This window comes from Nycticebus coucang, chromosome 9 (assembly GCF_027406575.1).
Source record: "Nycticebus coucang isolate mNycCou1 chromosome 9, mNycCou1.pri, whole genome shotgun sequence".
Lineage (NCBI taxonomy): Eukaryota > Metazoa > Chordata > Mammalia > Primates > Lorisidae > Nycticebus > Nycticebus coucang.
In genome coordinates this window covers 49,677,952-49,701,263 of record NC_069788.1, presented here as the reverse complement: position 1 = coordinate 49,701,263, position 23,312 = coordinate 49,677,952, and the positions used below count along the sequence as shown (strand labels likewise).

The 23,312-nt window shown below is 44.0% G+C and overlaps 2 protein-coding genes across 6 annotated transcripts; both read left to right on the top strand.

Annotated features, from left to right (window-relative positions):
* Window positions 1-2,855: 2,855 nt before the first annotated feature.
* Window positions 2,856-18,727, top strand: TRIM39 (tripartite motif containing 39). Of its 4 annotated transcripts, XM_053600965.1 has the most exons (8): window positions 2,991-3,070; window positions 4,568-4,700; window positions 4,947-5,406; window positions 6,518-6,613; window positions 11,541-11,771; window positions 15,193-15,215; window positions 15,817-15,932; window positions 16,705-18,727. In XM_053600965.1, the coding sequence occupies exons 3-8, from the start codon at window positions 4,954-4,956 to the stop codon at window positions 17,250-17,252; spliced, it is 1,467 nt and encodes a 488-aa protein (XP_053456940.1). In that variant the 5' UTR covers window positions 2,991-3,070; window positions 4,568-4,700; window positions 4,947-4,953; the 3' UTR covers window positions 17,253-18,727. The 4 variants fall into 4 exon arrangements, with proteins under 4 accessions (XP_053456943.1, XP_053456940.1, XP_053456941.1 ...); XM_053600968.1 differs by lacking the exons at window positions 2,991-3,070; window positions 4,568-4,700 and adding an exon at window positions 2,856-2,962; XM_053600966.1 differs by lacking the exon at window positions 4,568-4,700 and having other exon boundaries at window positions 2,995-3,070.
* Window positions 18,728-19,042: 315 nt separating this feature from the next.
* On the top strand, window positions 19,043-22,460 carry RPP21 (ribonuclease P/MRP subunit p21). 2 transcript variants are annotated; one of them, XM_053600970.1, is made up of 5 exons: window positions 19,043-20,517; window positions 20,617-20,693; window positions 20,786-20,868; window positions 22,037-22,162; window positions 22,319-22,460. In XM_053600970.1, the coding sequence occupies exons 1-5, from the start codon at window positions 20,353-20,355 to the stop codon at window positions 22,444-22,446; spliced, it is 579 nt and encodes a 192-aa protein (XP_053456945.1). In that variant the 5' UTR covers window positions 19,043-20,352; the 3' UTR covers window positions 22,447-22,460. The 2 variants fall into 2 exon arrangements, with proteins under 2 accessions (XP_053456945.1, XP_053456944.1); XM_053600969.1 differs by having other exon boundaries at window positions 19,226-20,517; window positions 20,593-20,693.
* Window positions 22,461-23,312: the final 852 nt, after the last annotated feature.

The window sequence follows — 23,312 nt, the reverse complement described above, 5'->3', positions numbered from 1 at the left end:
AAAAGAAAAAAATGGAAAAAACAAGGTGAGGAAAAATTGGATACTTTGCCTTTTCCTAAGTAAAAATCTCAGAAGTCCAGACAGTTTAAAAATGCCCTATTCCTCCCGGCATTCCTTCTGCACCCCCATCTCACCATACCTGACCTCAACCAGTGTCCTACCTATACTGCTCACATATCCATTTTCTTTATATGTATGACTCAATCATTTCAAGATCACCTCCGTACGCCTTTACTAAAGTAAAAACAAGTAAAAAGATATAATTTAAACTATTCTAAATTTCACCCCACCATTTTGTTTTTGAATATTCCTGTGTTAGAAATCTGTTAGGATAAGTCATCATCAAAACTCAGAATCATTTCATTTTTCCTAAACTATAATATTTTGTTGCCCTTGGTAGAATGCCCTGGCATCACAGCTCACAGCAAGTTATCCTCTTACCTCAACCCCCAAGTAGCTGGGACTACAGGCCCCCACCACCACATCTGGCTTATTTTTAGAGACAGGGTTTCACTCTTGCTCAGGCTGGGGGTCTGGAACTCCTGGGCTAAGGCGATCCACCCCCCTCGGTTTCCCAGATGAGAGGCATGAGCCAGCTCGTCTGGCCCAATCCTTTTTAATTCTAAACAAAGAACACCCTTACTTGTTTAAAATATGCTTGTATCCTAGTACATTCATAAATCTCAGACAAATTTCAAAGGTCATGATACCAAATTTGTGTTAAAATCTCTATTAAAAATACTTAGTATTTCTTTCTTTCTTTTTTTTGAGACAGAGTCTCACTATGTCACCCTCAGCAGAGTGCCGTAGCATCACAGCTCACAGCAACCTCCAACTCTTGGGCTTATGCGATTCACTTGCCTCTGCCTTCCAAGTAGCTGGGACTACAGGTGCCTGCCACAACGCCTGGCTATTTTTTGTTGCAGTTGTTTAGCTGGCCTGAACTGGGTTCGAACCTGCCATTTTCGGTGTATGTGTGGCTGGTGCTAAGCCTTGGTATTTATTATTGTATGGGCCAAAGGCTAAGAATAGTTTGTTTTACATTTTTAATGATCGGTGGGGAGTGGTAAATCCAAAGGGAATATTTCATGACATGTTAAAATTATATGAAATTCAAGTTTCAGCACCCATAAATAATTCTACTGGACCATTGCCATGCTCAGTTTCTATCTGCTAATACTGTTTTTCACTACAATAACAAAATTGAATGGGGGAGGGCAAAGGCCAAAAACCCTTTAGAATAGGACTTCCTCCAGGTTAAATTTCCTCAATCTAATCACTTCCCTCCTCATCTACAAATAGAAAGGCAGAAAGGAGTACTAGCAACACGCTGAATGTTACAAATTAACAAATCAAAAGACAACCTAAATCTCACCGTCAACACTCTCTCCACAAAACCAATGCTAACTAGGCTGACCACCCAACTAGTGGCTTTCAAATTACTTTACCTTGGTATTGAGGTGTCCGTGAACTACAAGTTCCAGTATTGCTGCTAAAGTCCCACACAGTCAAATAGCAATGAGGAGAAAAAAAGTTAATAAATATAACTGTCTTAAATTTAATCTTCAAATTGTTGGCTACCAAAAAAAGTGAACAAAAAGCAAAGGAACAGTAACGAAAAGATAGGCCAATTCAATTGTAACTAGTGTGTAGGATCCTAAATCTTTAGACCTGAAACATCTGATATTTTCTGCAAGAAAACAGTTTCTGGCTTCCAGAATGAGAAGTTAAATAATGCACGACGTCTGTAAACAGCTTCACAGCTTACACAACAACAAGTTAGGCTTTCTCCTCTCCAAGAGTACAACAAAATTTGCTCATCTCTTTCTATCACCATTCCGCCAATCCAATGTTGGGGTCCGGGAGTGGGGGCTGGGGACAGACAAGCTATCTTTTCTACCACCAACGTCATACTCCACCTAGCTCCTCCTCCCAGCCCTTTCACACCTCAGCCAAGCACTAACTCCTCCCCGGCTCCATCGCCTCAGCTCAGCACCTCTTCCCTGACCCATCACGCTTCTTACCTGATGACTTGTCGTCCTCTACCTCATCACCTCAGCTGCTTCCTCCAAAAATCAAAGACCTGCCGAAAATTCCACCAGCAGAAGAGCAAATCAGGGAGCCTATAAAGGAAAAGCCTGGAATCCCTAGACAAACACCGTCTGCTCTAGCGGAGAAACTCACGACACAGCTCCAAAAGAGGAAATAAGGGCTTGGCTCTCACCCAGTTCATGAGTGTTTACTGAGAGTTTGCTGCGGTCGGGACCCCGCGCGAGGAGCTGAGGATTACAAAGGTGAGCAGCAGAATCGCAGTACTACCTCTCTCCCGGCTCCCACTCCAACAAGGGAGGTAGATAATTTCGATACAGTTCGCCAAGCAGAGGCAGAACTAGATGCCTTTGAAGCCCACCGCGAGGAAAACTTAACCTGAGTCCTGACTATTAAAAGCTAAAACCCAACTAGTCGGAAGTGACGTTCTAATTGAGACCTGCAGGTCCGCCACGTAATTGGCCGCCTCCTTAACTAGCCACCCTTTCCCCGACTAGCCCAAAGAGAGGAAAAGTGTGACTGAAAGTCCGCAACCCGCCCTAGCCGCCGTCGGCGACTCCACCCTATTGTGGATCGGCCAGAGCCAGAGCTAAAGCCAGGACCCGCAACCAGAAAAAGAGAAACCTCGCCAACCTGGGCGCGGGTCCTGCGCCCTGCGGGCAATGGGCTTCAGTGCTCCCGCACGCGCATGCGCGGCCCTCTTTCTCCAGGACGAGTCCTCGGGTCACCTGGACGCCGGCATCTCAGCCACCTGCCCCTCTGGGTCCCTTCTCGTCCTTGCCTCCGTGTTCTGCATCTCACCTCTGGCCTTCCGCCATCTCTTTCTTCCGCAGGCACTGTTAAACCCGGCCGCAGCCGATCTCGGATACTGCAGCTTCCACTGACACGAGCCTCGGCGCGGCTTCCGCTTCCGGCGAGTATTGTGTGTCGCGCAGCGGGGCGGGGGCGAGGGGAGGAGGAAGGAGGGAGGCAGTGCTCCGGCAGCTCCGCGCCCCGCACTCCCGGACCCGAAGCCGGGAAGGTAGGTGCTGTCCCGCTGTCGCGCCCGGGGCTGGGGCCTGTCCCCGCCAGCCGGCTCCCCACACCGCGTCCTAGCGCCCCGCGTCTGCGTCACCGGCCCCCAGCACGTAACCACAGCTGCCTCCGCCCGCCTAGGGCCCGGGCGGACGTTTTGCCGCCCCGGCGACGTCAGCGCGTCCGGCGTTGCTTGGCTACCCCGCCGTTCCCCCAGTCCCGCAGCAGCTTGCCTCCCCGGGTGAAACTCTGACGCAGTCACCGCCTGTATGAGCTGCGTCATAGCGACAGGCATCCCACCTTCACATCACACCTCTTTCTCACCTAGACACGCATCCCTCCCTCCCCGCCAGCCACGACGTTTCCTCTCCCTCTCCAATCCCTCTGCCCCAGACTTGCAGAAGAAGATGGAGATGGGGGCCTGGGGGGTGGGATAGAGTTGCAGACAAGGCTCGAGAGATGGTCACAAGGTGGGACCCTGGACAGTGGTAGAAACAAAACGAGGACGCCCCTGAAGTTTGCCCTTCGTCACGAGGAATAGGGGGAGAAGAAGGACCAACCCAGAGGCACCCAAGGTCTCAGCAATGACAGTAACGCCAAGTCCTTTCTATTCTTCCCTAACCCTTTCTCCGTTTCTCTTTCTTACGTGTCGGTCTAGATGCATCCTGGTGCCCCCCTGTGCATACAATTAAACATATCCTTGGTGAAGGGGCCACCTAATTTGTAGAGGACTAAGGAAGGGGTGGAGTCACTATTCAAAATTAGATTTCCATAGGTAGAGAAAAACAATCCGTCCAAACTTCTGTTGAGAGAAGAAAAGCGGGTCCAAATAAGTTAGCAGCTCCTACTCCAAATTCAACACTTTCATCTGTATCATTGATATATACAGAAATAATGTTAACCAGCTCATTACATAGCCAATTCTTTCTCCGCACATAGATCTACCAAATTTCCTTCTGTTGGGTCCCTTTGTGTGGCCAGGAAAAAAAGGTTATGGGGATAGAGAAATCAAGAAACTTGTCAGCTCTCTTATGAAAATGATGCTGGCCTAGGCTCCATTGTATACTCTTAAGTATAGTTATTATACATGAATTTATCACTTTTCAAGAATTCAGTATGTCTAATTACATGCAAATAGAAATGAGACTTTAGTGGGTATGTGTGTGAGAGAGTGTGGGGCGGGGGAAGAAAAAAATGAGATGTTGCATGAAATATTTTATTCCAAGAATTGGGCCCATTTTCTATAGACTGGTTTATAAGAGGAAGAATAATTTCAAAATTTCCTGTAAAGAAGAAAGTGTTACTTTTGCCAAATTTATTCAACTTATTACCCTTTGGAAGAATGAGAGTACAGTGTCAGTGAATCAGGCTTAGGTTCCAATGAATTATTATGATAAAAACTTTTTTTCTGTAACAGTAAACTTTAAAATATGTCTAATTTAAGAAATCTTAATACTTTGATTTTTATGACACTTTTTACTTCCCAAACTCTTTCATCTATTAGAAACATATGTTAAACTAGGATATGGTGGTCTAGAACTATTGGTTCTAAGATACAATTAGGATCAGCTGGATCAGGAGAAGTATGCTGAACTAGAGTTGAAGGAAGCCTCTGATGCTAGCAAGAGAAAACAGAGGTAAGAGACAATAGAGATAGATTGGGGGTTGTGTGTCAGTTTGTTAAAGAGAAAAAAAATTGATTGATAGCTGGAAGTTGTAAGTTTTGGAAATGGAGAAAGAGGTTGAATTTAGTGGAAGAAAAGATGGACAATAACAAGATGGAACTAAATCTGGAGTTAGAGTGTAGCCTGGGGACACATTTCAGGCCAAGGATCCAAAAATATTAAACCTTCAACTAATATTTATCTTTTCTCATCTTCAAGTTAAATAATGGCAGAGACAAGTCTGTTAGAGGCTGGGGCCTCTGCGGCCTCCACAGCTGCAGCTCTGGAGAACTTACAGGTGGAGGCAAGTTGTTCTGTGTGTCTGGAGTATCTAAAGGAGCCTGTCATCATCGAATGTGGGCACAACTTCTGCAAAGCTTGCATCACCCGCTGGTGGGAGGACCTAGAGAGGGACTTCCCTTGTCCTGTTTGTCGAAAGACATCTCGCTACCGCAGTCTTCGGCCTAATCGGCAGCTAGGCAGTATGGTGGAAATTGCCAAGCAACTTCAGGCTGTCAAGCGGAAGATCCGGGATGAGAACCTCTGCTCCCAACACCATGAAGCCCTCAGTCTTTTCTGCTATGAGGACCAGGAGGCTGTATGTTTGATCTGTGCAATTTCCCACACCCACCGGGCCCATACTGTTGTGCCACTGGATGACGCTACACAAGAGTACAAGGTAGGGATCGAGACATGTGATGCCAATGTGGGGAAAGAGGGAGGAAGCAGCAGAGGATGGCATATTGCCTGGATAGAGATTGTACTGCCCTATTGTCCCCTCAGAGCTACATACATGGGGCACCCATTATGTCTCATTAGTTGTCCCCTGGCATGAAAAATAGTGAGGAGTACCCTAAAATTTCTTTGTGACTTTTGCAATATATTTGAGTCTTATGAGTGAACACTGATACGTGTGGTCTTGGAGTGTATCATATTTTTCATAAGTGAATGAAATAGACAAGACCAAATTTAGGAAGAACTAAAAAGTAGTCTGTTTTCTTCATTCTGCCTTCTGCTCAGAATGTTTCTTGTTTTCTCATGGGTATTGAGAATAGATAATATCACTTTAAAATGATACCTACCAGATTAAGCTGGACCATTACGTTGTTTGTAGTCCCCAGATAATGGGTAATATGGCATCTCATTAAACTGCTGGGACGCAGGGTAAATGTTTGAGTGTTAATGTTAAGAGAGTTAAACCCAAGTAAAACAAAGTGTTTTCAGCAAAACCCAAGTGTTACCTCTCCTACTTCCTCCCTAACCCTCAGGAAAAACTGCAAAAGTGCCTGGAGCCCCTGGAACAGAAGCTGCAGGACATTAACAGAGATGTTAATGTCTTAGCACTTTATCATGTACTTTCTTTAATTGTATCAATAAAATCTTGAAAACAAGATTTAAAGTAATTTATAGTATAACAATCAAGTTTTTACTGTAGGTGGGGTTAGAGTTGGATAGGAGGACAGGTTTAAAGAAAGATATCAGGGAATAGAAAGTTGCTTTGGTGGTAATAGGCCTAAGCAAGAAAATGGAAAGGGCTGGGAAAGGACACAGAGTTGATAGCTGGACATCAGAGTTTTTCAAATTCAGTGAGAAGACAGTTGAGTGAGTTGGGAAGGTGATGGGGACAGACTTGTGGCAAAGGGGACCTGTGGGAAGTTGATATCCAAATGATAGGCAAGGAAGAGAGTAGTTGAAATGGATAGGAAGCAAACAAATAGGTTAACCTCTGAATGATGAGTGTACCAGCAAAACCCAAGTGTTACCTCTCCTACTTCCTCCCTAACCCTCAGGAAAAACTGCAAAAGTGCCTGGAGCCCCTGGAACAGAAGCTGCAGGAGATTACCCGCTGCAAGTCCTCTGAGGAGAAGAAGCCTAGTGAGCTCAAGGTAAAGGCGGGTTATCCCATTTGGGCTGCTCTACAGGGTATTTGCCCATAGGGGAATTAAGACTTTTTGTTTTTGTTTTTGTTTTTGGAGACAGAGTCTCACTGTGTTGCCCTCCGTAGAGTGCTATGGTGTCATAGCTCACAGCAACCTCCAACTCTTGGGTTTAAGAGATTCTCTTGCCTCAGATTCCCAAGTAGCTGGGACTACAGGCGCCCACCACAACGCCTGGCTATTTTTTGGTTGTAGTTGTCGTTGTTTGGCAGGCCCAGCCTGGGTTTGAACCTGCCAGTTCTGGTATATGTGGCTGGCCCCCTAGCTGCTGAGCTACAGGCGCTGAGCCTATGCCTAGCTATTTTTTTGTTGTAGTTGTTGTTTGGCAGGCCTGGGCCAGGTTCGAACCTGCCAGCCTCAGTGTATGGCCTGCACCCTAACTGCTGAGCTGTGGGCGCCAAGCCCTAACACATTATTTAATCCACCAGTTCATTAGAAAAATGATCTTCTCTCATAAATGATTGTATTTTATTAGACTTGTCATTAAACATTGTATGTAAAATTACTTGTCATGAATTTTTATTGAGGAAAGGACATCAGAGATAAAGAACAGATGGAACATCATACAGCTGATGAATAAGAGAGAATTCATGCTGGTTGATCTATTTTTATGGTTAAATTAGTAAAGGAGGCTCTGTGCTGAGAATGTGGGGATATGAGTTTCTTGGAAGATTGAGGAGAGGAGAATTTAGAAGGTTCACTGGGGAGGAGGGAAGAATTTGCTGACCAAGAGTCCTAGATAGAACTGCCCTACTCAGGGACATTAGGACCACATTCTCATAACACAAGTAAAGTCAAGTATGCTAGATGATGGTTTGTTTCTGGAATAGTTATCCCTACACCATCCTCCACTCTTATCTATCTTTCAGGCAGAAAGCTACTTCCTGTGCAGCCTTTCCTAACCCTTTAGATATTAACATTCTTAATTTTCATACAATTTTGCATTTCTTTTATAACATTACCCTATTGTATCATGGTATTTTGGTATCTGCCTTGTAGATAAAATAACCTATCTTCCTAATTTTTTTTTTTTTGAGACATAGTCTCACTATGTCGCCCTCAGTAAAGTACTGTGGTGTCGCAGCTCACAGCAACCTCAAACTCTTGGGCTTAAGTGATTCTCTTACCTCAGCCTCCCAAGTGGCTGGGACTACAGGTGCCTGCCATAATGCCCAGCTATTTTTTTTGTTGCAGTTGTCATTGTTGTTTAGCAGGCCCTGGCTGGGTTCGAACCTGCCGGCCTCAGTATATGTGGCTGGCGTCCTAACCACTGAGCTATAGGTGCCGAGCCATATCTTCCTAATTTTAAAGAGACTTATGCCCAAATGTAATATAAGGAAAAGGAAAATTAATGTATAAAATCTGGGCCAGACACAGTGGCTCACTCCTGTCTATAATCCTAGCCCTTTGGAAGGCCAAAGCAGGAGGATCACTTCAGGCCAGAAGTATGAGACCAGCCTGAGCAATGTAGTGAGGCCCTATTTTTACAAAAAAATAAGAAAAATTAGCCAGTCATGGTGGTGCATGCTTATAGTCTCCGCTGCTTGGGAAGCTAAGACAGGAGGATCACTTGAGCCAAGAATTTGAGGTTGCAATGAGCTATGATGATGCCACTGCCCACTAGAAAGGGTCTCTGTTGCCTAGGCTACTATCTCAAAAACAAAAAGGCAAAAAATAATTAAAACAAAAAAATAGGCACAGTGGCTCATGCCTGTTACCTTAGCACTCTGGGAGGCCAAGGTTGGTGGATCGCCTGAGTTCATGAGTTCAAGACCAGCTTGAGCTGAGCCAGACCCCATCTCAAAGAATAGCCAGGCATTGTGGTGGGCACCTGTAGCCCCAGCTACTCAGGAGACTGAGGCAAGAGAATCACTTGAGCCAAAGAGTTTGAGGTTGCTGTGAGCTATGACGCCATGGCACTCTACTGAGGGTGACAAAGTGAGACTCTGTCTCAAAAAAAAAGAATTACTCTTGTGTTTATACTATCCAAGTGTAAAATGACATTTAAGCCTAGACCTACATTTTTTAACATCCAACAGAACATTAGAAATGTTGAATGTCAGTTTACTATGCAGGGTTGTCTCTCACCTTGGAGGACTGCTAGCATCCTTGTCAGGAGCATTCCCAACCATGGCAAACCAAGGAATGCCCCATTTCCAACATGTCCTCAGAGGCAGGTAACCCCCTCATTAAGAACCACTGCCCTACAAATATAGAGTGAAAAAAAGGAAAGGGATTATGGGTTTACAGGAGAGAGATCCTTTTTGCTTCCTATTTACCATAGTTATGCTTCTACCCATACATCATTCCTAAATAAACACACGTAAGTACACACATGAAAAAGGGATGTGTTTTACTTGAAAGCAAATGTGAATACATTTTGTTCAAATGTACACCTGAGATGGCAGCAGTGGAATGTGAAGCAGAAAGCAGCCCTGAAACCTGACCTAGTCAGCTTCTTCTGGGAACTAGGTTGAAATCCAAAAATGCCAGGCTTGTAAGACCCACCCTGGTTTTGCATCCTCACTCTCTCTTTACACTCAGCCCTGCCTTTCAGTCCCTATCCACTTCCTTCCAGAGTTCCAGTCTCTGTTTTGCACTTTGCTTTGCTGTCAGTCACATGATGCTTTGAGAATCCTCAGAAGCTCAGTAGAGGTGCAGAAGGAAGAGTGTCCTGATAATCCTCAGAAAGTGTTATGGCTGGAATTTGAATCCTTACTATAAATTTCAGAAATGTTAGAACTGTAAATGTTCTGGCTTAGAGAAAGCATATTGCAAATATCAAGCAGCTGAATTACAAACTTCTAGAACCTGTTTCTGAGGTGGGAATTACCAATTCTCTGAAGTGACTTGAAACTACTTAACAAGTTTAATCTAAAAGTCCACATATTTTGGACTTTTTGTAACAAGCTATTATTAACCTCTTATTGTTTCTTCTAGCCTAAGCAATAGTAACCCTTTCTCTACAAAACAATAAACTAGCAGGACATAGTAGCTTGTGCCTATAGGCCCAGGTACTTGGGAGGCTGAGGCAAGAGGATCACTTGAGCCTAGGAGTTTGAGGTTGCAGTAAGCTATGATAATGCTATTGCATTCCAGCCTGGGTGTCAGAGCAAGAACCTCTCTCAAAAGAATAAATAAATAATAAGCAAACTCTTACTGATTTTTATATTTTTATAAAATACTTTATACTTATTATAAATAATAAGCAAATTCTTACTGATTTTTATACTTTTGATTCCCCTATTTTATTAGGGAGATGTCCTATAATAAAGTTATCTTTAACTTTCTAGTATTTGTACTTTCCTTTCTTTGACATATTGCATTGAAAGTTGTGAATAATAAACATATCCCTGATTATCTGTAATAGTAAATGTCATCATATTATTGAGTCTTTATATCTTAAGTATATTTTATTAAAACATAAAAGCCATGTGTAGTGGCTCATGCCTATAATCCCAGCACTTTGGAGGGCTGAGGTAAGAGGATCACTTGAAGCCAGGAGTTCAAGTCCAGCCTAGTAAGATCCCCATCTCTACAACATAGTAAGATCTCCATTTTTACAGAAACATTTTTAAAGAATTAGGCTTGGCTTGGTGCCTATAGCACAGTGGTTACAGCGCCGGCCACATACACTGAGGCTGGCGAGTTGGAACCCTGCCCAGCCCAGCTAAACAGTAAAGACAACTGCAACAGAAAAATAGCTGGGTGTTGTGGCAGGCTGTAGTCCCAGCTACTTGGGAGGCTAAGGCTTAAACCCAAGAGTTGGAGGTTGCTGTGAACTGTGACGCCATGGCATTCTACCAAGGGTGATATAGTGAGACTCTGTCTCAAAAAAAAAAAGAAAAAGAAAAAAAATAGTCAGGTATAGTGGCACATGCCTATAGTCCCATTTATTTGGGAGGCTGAACCAAAAGGATCACAAGCCTAGGAGTTTGAGAGTATAGAGAGCTATAATCATATACCACTGAACTTCAGCCTGGGCAACCTAGTGAGACCCTGCCTTTTAAAATAAATTTTTTAAAGTAAAATTATAATTGTTTCTTTTTTTCTTGAGACAGTCTCACTGTGTCACCCTTGGTAGAGTGCTGTGGCATTATAGCTCACAGCAATGCCAAACTCTTGGGCTCAAACTGTTCTTTTGCCTTAGCCTCCCAAGTAGCTGGGACTATAGGTGCCTGCCACAACACCCGGCAATTTTTATTTTTATTTATTTATTTATTTTTTGAGACAGATTCTCACTATGTCACCCTTGGTAGAGTGCCATGGCGTCATTTGCTCACAGCAACCTCAAACTCTTGGGCTCAAGTGATTCTCTTGCCTCAGCCTCCCGAGTAGCCGGGACTCCAGGTGCCCGCCACAACGCCTGGCTATTTTTTGGTGCAGTTGTCATTGTTGTTTTTTTAGCTGTCTGGGCTGGTGTATGTGGCTGGCACTATAACCTCTGTGCTATGGGTGCTGAGCCAACACCCAGCTATTTTTAGAGATGAAGTCTCACTCTGACTCAGGCTGGTCTCTAACCTGTGGTCTCAGGCAATCCACCCACCTCGGCCTCCCAGAGTGCTATGATTACAGGTGTGAGCCACCGCACCTGGCTTAAAATTGCAATTTTTTAATGAGTTAATTTAATGAAGCAAATAAAACTTTTTAAATATTTATTTTTAATATCTTCCCCAATAGTCTTCCCCACTAAGTCTTCAGTGGGAAAAGCCATTTTTTACAGAAGGAAATTCCAGTGGAGAGAATAATGGTGTCCTATTAAACTATTTTCAATGGAACTGGAATTCTATGTTAATTTATAGACATGGTGGGTAGGGGAAAGGCTCCCTTTTACCTCACTGAGCTTGCTGATAGAACATCCTCCCTCTTCTCTCAGAGACTAGTGGAGAGTCGCCGACAACAGATCTTAATGGAGTTTGAAGAGCTTCATAGGCGACTAGATGAAGAGCAGCAGGTGTTGCTTTCACGACTAGAAGAAGAAGAACAGGACATTCTACAGCGACTCCGAGAAAATGCTGCTCACCTTGGGGACAAGCGCCGGGACCTGGCCCACTTGGCTGCTGAGGTGGAGGGCAAGTGCTTACAGTCGGGCTTCGAGATGCTTAAGGTTCGACCTTTGCCCCCTCATAGCCCCTCAGGTCAAGCACAGTGTAGCTTTACACATGCTATTCTGTCAGCTGGGGAAGCTCACTCTTCTGCTCTGCTTCCCTAAATCCAGTTCTTTTCTTCTAGAGATACTCAAAGGATCATTTTCTACAGAAAGGCTGTTCTGATTTCTCCTATCCCCTTCTAATCATTTTTGTGTTCTTATGTCTTGTCAGCAATTATGTGCTTAATCTGTACCAAAGAAAAAATTCACTCTTTTGACAGGAAGGAAGTCTAGTCTGAATTAGTAAAAAAACTATGCATTAAAATTTTTGTAAATGTAGTTGCCATTACTTTTAAGTCTAATCTAGTGCTAAAAAAAGAATAGAAACATAGTTTAAAGGACATAGGAATACTTCAGAGATGTTGTGGATTCAGTTCCAGACCATTACAATAAAGCAAATAATGCAATAAAGCAAGTCACATGAATTTTTGATTTCCTAGTGGAGTTGTAATCTTTTTGCTGGTGGAGGGTCTTGCCTCAATGTTAATGGCTGCTGTCTGATCAGGGTGGTGGTTGCTGAAGGTTGGGGTGGCTGTGGCAATTTCTTAAAATAAGATAATGAAGTTTGCTGTATCAGTTGACTCTTGCTTTCACAAAAGATTTTTTTATAATGTGATGATATTTAATAGCATTTTACCTATAGTGGAACATCTTTCAAAATAAGAAACAATTCAGTCATGTCTCTAGGCTCCACTTCTAATTCTAGTTCTCTTGCTATTTCCACCATATGTGTAATTACTTCCTCCACTGGTGTTCAACCGTTCAAAGTCATCAATGAGGTTGGAATCAACTGCTTCCTAATTCCAGTTAATGTTGATATTTTTACCTCCTCCCATGAATCAATAATGTTCTTATGGCATCTAGAGTGGTAAATCCTTTCCAAAAGGGTTTTTATTTACTTTTCCCAGATCCATCAGAGGAATCACTATCTATGGCAGTCTTTCAAAATACAGTAGAACCTTCATAGTTGACCACCTCCCTGCATGGACCCCCCTCTTTAGGTTGACCTAATTTCATAGACTGGACATGCATCACATGTATGTATCAGTACAGTAGTCCTAGTTCCTTATGTTGACCACCTCCATGTGTTGGCCAGTTTGTTACATTTCCTCAGGTTGTCAACTTACAGAGGTTCTAATGTATATTTCTTAAATAAGATTTGAAAATCAAAATTACTTTTTAATCTATAGGCTGTAGAGTGGGTGTTAAGTATGAAAACAACATCAGTCTTGTACATCTCCATCAGAGCTCTTGGGTAACTGACTAGGTGCACTATCAATGAGCAGTAATATTTTGAAAGGAATCCTTTTATTTCCTGAGCAGTGGGTCTCAGCAGTGGGCTTAAAATATTCAGTAAACCATGCTTTGAAGAAATCTAGTCTTTGTTGTTCCAGTTCTAGAACACAGGCAGAGTAGATTTAGCATAATTCTTAAATGCTGTAGAATTTTGGAATAGTAAATGGGCATTAGCTTCAATAAAGTCACTTTAGACCCTAATAAGAGAGTCAAGTCATCTGTCCTTTGAAGCTTTGAAGCCAGGCATTGACTTCTCCTTTCTAGCTATGAAACTGTTAGGTGGCATCTCCTTCCACTATGAGGCTATTTTGTCTTCATTGAAAATCTGTTGTTTATTGTATCCACTTTCATCAATGATCTTAGCTCCATCTTGTGAATAACATGTTGCTTCTATACCAGCACTTGTTACTTGTTTTGTACTTTTATGTTATGAAGATGGCTTCTTTTCTGAAACTTCATGAATCAACTTCTGCTAATTTCAAACTTTTCTTCTGTAGCTTCCTCACCTCTCTCAGCCTTCATAGAATCGAAGAGAGTTAAGGCCTTGCTCTGGATTAGGCTTTAGTTTAAGAGAATGTTGTGACTGATTTTATCTTTTATCCAAAACACTGAAACTTTCTCTATATCAGCAATAAGACTGGTTTGCTTATCATTTATGTTTTCACTGGAGTAGCACTTTTAAATTTCCTTCAAGAAGTTTTTTTTTTTTTTGCATTCACAGCTTGGCTACTTAGCACAAGAATTGCATAGCTTTTAGTCTATCTCAGCTTTCAAAATGCCTTCCTCACTAATAAGCTTAATCAATTCTAGGCTTTGATTTAAAACGAGACATATGACTGTTCCTTTCACTTGAACACTTAGAAACTATTATGGGATAATTAACTGGTCTAACTTCAATATGGTTGTGTCTCAGGGAATTGGGAGGTCTGAGGAGAGGGAAAGAGATGGAGGAATGGCCAGTTGGTGGATTGGTCAGAACACACACATTTATTGATTAGGTTCATTGTCTTACATGGGCATAGTTCATGGCACACCAAAGCAATAGTGTGTTACAATAGTAACATCAAAGATCACTGATCACGGAGTATCATAACAAATACAATAATAATGAAAAAGTTTGAAATATTGCAAGAATCACCAAAATGTGACACAGAGACACAAAGTGAATCCATGCTATTGAACAAATGGTGCTGATAGACATGCTAGACAGAGGATTGCCACAGACCTGTTTGTAAAACATGCAGTATCTACAAAGCACAATAAAGGGCAGTGCAATAAAACAAGGTATGCCTGTACTTGAAATTATGTGTAAATCATATTATTTGCTTTTGATATGTAAATAATACCTCTAAAATGTTTGAAATAATTTGTTTTCTTAAGCGAATCAATGGTTTTAGCAAGGCTGTAGAAAACATTCCTTATTTTAAAGATCAGATTATCAGCATTTGAATCAGTGAGGTTTCATTGTACATTTATTTGAATGTTATGTATTGCTTGGTATTTATTCTTGTGTCCTTTTATGTATGTGTGTTCTGCCTTCCACATTAAACTGGGAAATCCTTGTGGGACAGAGATTTGTCTTCTTTGTCTTCTGGACCCCAAGTATTCTCAAATCAGGATTGGCACACAGTTATTGACGTTTATTAACCGATGCCAGACAGGGGATACCAAACCACAACAGGAAAGTGTGATTTGTTCTATGTCACCAGTCTGGAACTATCTATACTGATCCTAAAGGAAACTGAGGTATGTGGTAGGTACTTGGGGGACAGAGTAAAGAGCAGACAATCCTGTCCCTTTCAGGGAGCTCCCAGTATCCTTGAGGAGCAAGACAAAAGCATAAGAAACAATTTAGAAGTGATAAAAATTACCAAGCTTCATGAGGGCCGAAAGTTGAAAGTGGGGATTTGGTTGGGAGAGGTATACTCAGATCCCTCTGGAGCTCTTCCTCTTGCATTGTGACCTACAATTTGCCTTGTGCCTATTTTATAGATCTGGAACTTTTGGGAGGAGGGGGAACCTTTTGCCTTCAGGACCATTGAATATCAGGACCAATATTGCTTTCTTTTCTCCTTCCTTCTAGGATGTCAAAAGTACCCTGGAAAAGTAAGTGATAATTGTATCTCTTTGAGTGATACAGGTATTGGCTTAGAGATGAGGGGTATTGTAAGAAGGGAGTAAAGATAGGAAAGTCATGCAATGCCAGGGTATGGGGGAAGGTTTATTGTACCCATGAAGCCAGGTAGAGAACAGATTATTGGGAGTAGTAATTTAATACCTTTTCCCCTTTGATCATCAAGGCTTCTGGAGAATGATAAGGTTAAAAAAAAAAGAGAGAGAGAGAATGATAAGGTAGAACCAGGGTCTGTTTGTACCCTGTGGGTGGCATTGTGTCTGAACAAGACAGTAGGAGGAAGGGGTTAGGAGAGCAGGGAGAGTGACTTCCCATTTGCTTGCAATATTAAAAAAAAAACCTAGAAAGTTCTAAGGCTCATTTTCAAGATAGGATTTGTCCAGGGGATCATATGGCTTTCTTAGATTAATAAAACAATAGGTGAACTCCTGATTTCAGGGAGGAGGGAGAAAGTGGGAAGAAGGAGAGTTTTAGTTTCTCCCTAAAGACAACATCTGAATACTCACTTAACTGTAGCTTCCCCCTGACCCTGCCCTTTCTTCCTCTCTCTCTCTCTCTCTCTGTTCCTCCTAGATGTGAGAAGGTGAAGACCATGGAAGTAACTTCAGTATCCATAGAGCTGGAAAAGAACTTCAGCAGTTTTCCCCGACAGTACTTTGCCCTAAGGAAAATCCTTAAACAGCTAATTGGTGAGTTTGTTCCCAAAAGGAAACAAGCCGAGGGAATCACTATAGAGAAGAAAGCCTTTAGGGTCCTGTCTTATGTAGGCTTCAGTTATCCCATCTCTCAGTTTTCTTGCCTACCTATACCTACCCCTTTACTTGGCTTTCATTCTGACCCCGAGTCACAGAACTCAGTGAGAAGCGTTTGTTGTCATCTATTCTTAGGTCCACACTTTTCTAGAGACCCAGAAAGGTAAAACAATTTGCCTACGTCATCAGGTAAAATGACCATATAATTTGTCATCTATCCTAGGACAATCTTAGAAGTAAAAGGGAGTGTAATTAATATTATATTAACATGCAGGAAAAATAGTCATAAAGCAAGCTCGTTATAGGAAAACAGACACATGGTCATCCTATCCCTAAACCATTTGTTTTCTTGTTCTGTGTGCTTCTGAATACTTTTCATTCTTGCCTTCACATTGTGCCTTGTACTTCTTCACAGTCAGATAAATGATGTCAGAGGGAAATGGAGAGAGGACCAGACAGGAACCTATACTGTTAGCCCCTCTAGAATGAAGAGAATATTATCTGTTCATTTTAGGGTCAGGGTGCAAAATGAGCCATTGTTCCTTCTCCTCCTTGAGGTGACACCATGGATTGAGAAAGTTAATCAAACCATGGTGTTCTGGAGACCTTTAAGTGATCAGGCTCTCTAACAGCAGGCTGGAAGAGTAAGGCAGGGGTGTTTAGCTATTCCCATCCTCATCTAGCTCCCCACTCTGGCTTCTCCCGCCAGCGGATGTGACCCTGGATCCTGAGACGGCTCATCCTAACCTAGTCCTGTCAGAGGATCGTAAGAGCGTCAAGTTCGTGGAGACAAGACTGCGAGATCTCCCTGACACACCAAGGCGTTTCACTTATTACCCTTGTGTCCTGGCTACTGAGGGTTTCACTTCAGGTCGACACTACTGGGAGGTAGAAGTGGGTGACAAGACCCACTGGGCAGTGGGTGTGTGCCGGGACTCCGTGAGCCGAAAGGGCGAGCTGACTCCACTCCCTGAGACTGGCTATTGGCGGGTGCGGCTGTGGAACGGGGACAAATATGCAGCTACCACCACACCTTTTACCCCTTTGCACGTCAAAGTGAAACCCAAACGGGTAGGCATATTCCTCGACTATGAGGCCGGCACACTGTCTTTTTACAATGTCACAGACCGTTCTCATATCTATACCTTCACTGATACTTTTACTGAGAAACTTTGGCCCCTCTTCTACCCAGGCATCCGGGCTGGTCGGAAGAATGCTGCACCACTTACCATCAGACCCCCGACAGATTGGGAGTGACAGGTTGGGACGTGGGAATAACGGGTGAGGCAGGGTCAAGTGCTATGGGGCCTTCCTTCCTGCGTCCTGCTGGAACGTCTTCATGTCTACCTGGTTCCAGTCCCGAATCATCTTGGAGAAGCACCTCGGTTTCTAGGATGGTTTGTGTGGAGTCGTTAGGACTGGGCTGTGATGAGAAAGCATAGCAGTGTCTTCCCTCCTAACTGTCAGGGTGGGGAGCTGGTTCCCAGGGGATTGTCTCCCATGAAGTCCATCACGTTTTCTATTGCACAAGGATGGGTTGGGAAGGAAGGAGAAGCTTTTCCAGAAACAAAAAAAATCTGTCAGAGGTTCTGACTTGCTCAAACTGGAGGAGGAAATGAAAATCCCTATACATACTTTCAGGGGATTCTTTGACTCAAAATAGTCTTGTTTCTTCGGGTAGATCACAGGGGTCTGTGTACCTCTAGATTGAAGAAAGATGAATGACAATTGTTTTCATGGGTCTAGAAGTTGAGGAGTTTTTCTGAGGGCAGAGATTGGGCATTTAAAAGGTTAAAAAAAGGAAGGTCAGGGAATGGGGGATAAAGGAAGAGATTCTTAGAGACCAGCGAAGGGGAGTGGGGTTTCTTTGGTCTTCTATTCCCAGGGTAAGTTTGTCATGAGTGGGATTTGCCAGGGGTAGGAGTGTGGGGAAAAGGAGAGGGTGAGAAGAAAGCAGAGGAGAACTCAAGTCCCTGCCTCGGCCATCAGCAGAGTTAGCTGATTGCCTGCCTTCTTATAATTGGTTGTCTCCAAGAGGTCAGTCAGAGGCAAGGAGAAAGAGGTCCTGCAAGCCACATCTACCTTTTCACTGTTTGCCCAAGGGAATTTGGAAAGGAGAGTCAGGGATTAGAGGAAAGAGAAAGGTATTTCTATAAAGCCCTGGCCTTAAAAATGTTACCAAGTAGCTCCTCTCAAGTTGTCAGTCTTTTTACCCGGCCAACGTGCCTGAGCCAGAAAAGAAAAAAAGTAATGTAGTTTTTCTTACCCTGAGGACAGGGTAGAAGAGGATGGTGTGTATACTGAAGGGCCAGAAAGGCAACTTCTTTTGGCCTGTGTGCATCTGGCCTGGAACTGTTGGTTACAAGAGCCAGACTTTTGTGTGTTTGTTGCCATCCCTCACCCTTTGCCATTCCCCTTTTCAGAGAATGTAAATCATTTTAATGTTAGGCCAAAATAAATAACTTTAGGGTACATATGTTGTCATAAAAGGTAAAGCAATGCATGCCAAACCAAACTAAAACTATTTGGATTATCTGTTCTTTGGGCAATCTTCACAGAAGACTGAGACAAGAAACTGCAGTTTATTGAGGGCGTTTCAGTTCCTCCTACCACCTCAACAGGATTTTGTCCAGACTCTCCTCCTCTTACCTTTGTGCCTTGACTGTGGTTCTTTGTGGCAAAATAACTTTGGTTGGTAAAAATAATATGGAACAAAGGATCCACTGAAGTGATCTATGTGTCATGTGGTAATTTGGTGATACGCTTGTGTTGATGTGTAAGAATCACTGGGTGTTAAACATGCACGTTCCTAAGTTTCACCTTCAGTGATTGATTAAGGTCCAAGGTCTGGGGTGGGCCTGGGCATCTACATTTTTAACACATCTCTCATTTGAGTCTGAGGATCCTTGTGAAACTAGTCCCAGAGAGAGTTTCAGCCATTTCCTTCCTCTGAGCTGGAGGTCTGGTTCTCTGCCCTACCCTAGCAGGGAATCTGAGAAAGGAGAGAAGTTTTTTTGTTTTTGTTTTTTTATACAATCTAACCTGTTGCCCTGAGTAGTGCTGTGGCATCAGCCTAGCTCACAGCAACATGGGCTCAAGATCTTCTTGTAGCTTCCCTAGTAACTAGGACTACAGGTGCCTGCCACAATGACCAGCTAGTTTTTCTTTCCTTTTTCTAATTTGAGACAGTCTTGCTTTATTACCCTCAATAGATGGCCATGGCATCATAGCTCAAATTCTTGGGCTCAGGTGATTCTCTTGCCTCAGTCTCCTCAGTAGCTGGGACTACAGGCACCCACGACAATTCCCCAGCTATTTGTAGAGACAGGGTCTCACTCTGACTCAGGCTGATCGGGAATTCCTGAGCTCAAGCAATCCACCCACCTCAGTCTCCCAAAGTGCTAGGATTACCCCAGGGGAGAGGTTTTTGTTTTTTCACTTTGTCACTCTTGGTAGAGCATAGCTCACAGCAACCTCAAACTCTTGCGCTCAAGCAATTCACTTGCTTCAGCCTTCCTAGGAGCTAGGACTACAGGCGCCCCCTCAACGCCCAGCTATTTTTGTTTTAGCAAGCGCAGCCGTTTTGAACCCAGCAGCTCCAGTGCATATGGCCAGCACCCTAACCACTGAGCTAAGGGTGCCCAGCCCAGGGGAGAGGTCTTATTATGTTGTCCTCCCATCTTAGGGTTCATTGATGTTCTGTCTCTCCAGCTCAGGTGCTTCTGCTTAGGAACTGATAGTAAGTCATAGGTTTCTTGACAGAACAAATGGGAGACAGGAAGGGATGTGAAGTGGATGTCTGGGGGGGAGTGAGAGAAAGTCCTGGGCAGAAGTTGCTGTAGACAGCTTTGTGTGCTGTATCTAGGACGAGGAGTTAGAAACCATTCATTCAGCAAGTGGGGATCACCTACTGTGTGTCCAGCACTGCCTAACAGGAATGTGTTTCTTTGGTAAGTAGTAAAGTGGAAGTAAGCTGTGCTGAGGACGTCTCTTTCCTCTCCAGCACCCTCGTGGTCCTTTCCGTTTTCACCCCCCTGGTATCAGAGCTTTATTTGGGATATACAACCTCTGTTCTTTTGATCTGTTGATCTTCAGACATCTATCTGGCTTTGGGTTCAGGAGAATAAGGTGGAAGGACTGGTTGGGTATAAATTGCACATCACCATCTCCCCAACCTATTTGTATAAAGAGACCAGTCTTTTGTCCTGAAAATTTTTAGCAAATTTAAGATCCTGCCCTGTTTCACTAAGCTTCTCAGTCTTCCTAGTACTACGTATTACTTGAGGAAAACGAAGAAATATGAAACTCCTAAACAGGGACCCTGGGCTTGGATTGCAGGACAAGGGTTTACAAATATATGTCTGTGCAGGCGCCGGGTGGCGCTTGCGACCGAGGGACTACACTTCCCAGGGGGCGTTGCGGGGGCGGGGCCTGTGGGAGGTCTTGCGGCACTTACGCTGAGCTGATGGCCGGGCCGGTGAAGGACCGTGAGGCCTTCCAGAGGCTCAACTTCCTGTACCAGGTGAGTCCGCGACAGGGGCGCAAGGGAGCGGAGCCCGGTGCCGCAGGCCCCTGAGTGACTGCTCCCTTTCTGTAGGCTGCCCACTGTGTCCTTGCGCAGGACCCCGATAACCAAGCTCTGGCGCGGTTTTACTGCCACACGGAGAGGACCATCGCGAAGCGGCTCGTCTTGCGGCGGTGAGACTGCCGTGGGACCTGGCGCGGGCGGGACGCGGGAAAACGGGAGAGGGAGCTCGGGCGCCGAGATCATCTTCCTTCTCTGCCCCCAGGGACCCCTCGGTGAAGAGGACTCTCTGTCGTGGCTGCTCTTCCCCCCTCATCCCGGGCCTCACCTGTACCCAGCGCCAGAGACGTGAGTGCTCCTGCAGAGGCGGGGTGGTTGTGGGAGGCTGAACAACTCCTTCCTCCCTTCAGATGGGTGTCGGGCTTGGCATTCTCATGACTTGGCCTTTTCCGCTCTGGGTTAAGTTGCTAACTCCACTTTCACAACATACGGTTTGGACTTGGCTTTTTTCCCCAATCCGGGCAACAGATGATGTTACCATGTGAGGCAACCTCACCCATGGGTAATAGATGTATGTTTTTTCGCCTTATGGAGCAAATGATTCCCATCACCATTCATTTATTAAAGAATATTTATTTTGTAAAATGTGTAAAGCGGACAGTGCCTGTGGCTCAAAGGAGTAGGGCACAGGCCCCATATACCGGAGGTGGTGGGTTCAAACCCGGCCCCGGCCAAAAACTGCAAAAAAAAAAAAAAAATGTAAAGTACTGTGCTTAGATTATCATTCTTAATGAAATTGCAGCCTAATGGGACAGACTAAGAAACAATTGAAACAGTGTAGGAAAAGACTTTAATGGGAGTCTTTATAAATAATGGGCTAAATTATTTATGTCAGTGGGGTAAGGTTCATGATAAGCAAAGGGAGTGGTAAATGGAAATTCTAGCCATGTGTGAGGCCTCTGAGACAATCCAGCTTGTGGTGCTATCAAGGAAATGAGAGTTCAGGGGGCAAGACAGGACGCTATAGAGGGAAACAGGCTAGATCTTGAAGAAAATCTTGTAAAGGAGTTTTTTGTTTTGTTTTGAGACAGAGTCTCACTATGTACTCCCTGGTAGAGTGCTGTGGCATCACAGCTCACGGCAACCTCAAACTTTTAGGCTTAAGCAATTCTCTTGCCTCAGCCTCCCAAGTAGCGCCTGCCCCAACGCTCGGCTATCTTTTGTTGTTGTAGTTGTTGTTTTTAGCAGGCCCAGGGTGGGTTCAAACCTGCCAGCCCAGGAGTATGTGGCTGGTGCCCTCACCACTGAGCTACAGGTGCCAAGCCAAGGAGTTTGTATTTTATCTTGAAGAGATCTGAGAAATTGATGGGGTCTGTATAAGTACCTGACATAAATTTGTATTTTTGGGGTGGGATGGGGGGATTTCTACTGGAAAACAGTGAAGACAAAACTGGCTGCTAGGAACATTTTCTTCTAAACCTGGGCATTCTCTTCTTTTTTACCACTTTCACCTCAGGCAGCAGGGGACAGTGCTGGACAGTACAGACCTGCCTAACATGCCAGCGCAGCCAACGGTTCCTCAATGACCCAGGGCATCTGCTCTGGGGAGACAGGCCTGAGGCCCAGCTGGGGAGCCAGGCAGGTAAGTGATGGTAGAGAAAATGAGAGATACCCCAGAGGACAGGTACAATAGGAAACTTAGAGCTAAGAGGACACATGGGCGGGTTCTGGGGTAGTATAACAGGGCCACAATCTGAGAAAACAAATTCTGCTTCTATATTTCTACTCCTCTGTCCAGATCCCAAACCACCACAGCCCTTGTCAACCACAGCCCAGCCCATTCCAGTCCACCTTTCTGAGGAGAAAGTGCAGCTTCAGGGTGCCAATGACGTGATGGCTTCACCCCATCTTCCAAATAAAGTTTAATTCTGTTTTACTTTGCTTGATTCTTTTCTGTGGGTATTTCAACTCATAATTCCATTTTATTCTGTTTCTGTCTATATTTCATGGTCATTGTACTTTCACTATGCAAGAAGAGCCCAATTTCTACAAATCACTCGGCCCCACTAAGCAGTTCCCATTTCCAGAGCCTTGGCTCCAGCTCCCTGTCACTCTTGCTTCCTCAGTGTAGTGCCATGTTTGTAACCTCAAGCTCCAGAGTTTTTTACAAGGTCCTGAGCTACCCTAGGGCATTTCATATTTAGGTAGCCATAACCGTTGATTTAAGGGCTGGACAGAATGTCCACTCCACTGCTGTGTTGGAGAGAATGTTTATATTCTCCAGGCCCACTCAGAGTTGATCTTTTTCCAATCTCAAAGTTGTCTTTTATAAAATTCTAATGAACAGGGTAAGGCACGGTGTCTTACACCTGTAATCCTAGCACTCTGGGAGGCCAAGGCTGGTAAATTGCCTGTGCTCACAGTTTGGAGACCAGCCTGAGCCAGAGCAAGACCTTGTCTCTAAAAATAGCCAACTGTTGTGGTGGGTTCCTGTAGTCACAGCTACTTAGAAAGCTGAGGCAAGAGAATCGCTTGAGCCCAAGAGTTTGAGGTTGCTATGAGTTATGAAGCCACAGCACTCTACAGAGGGCAACAAAGTGAGACTCTGTTGCTAAATAAATAAATAAATAAAATATAATTCTAGTAAAGGAAATGGTGTAAACCTAAGCTAACTAAGTCAAAGGTGCTAAAAAAAGAAAAAAGGACACCTTTTAATGTCCTCTTAATGTTACACGTTACACAAGTTTCATAGGTAAACTGTTTTCTTGAGACTGAACAACTAAAATGTTTTC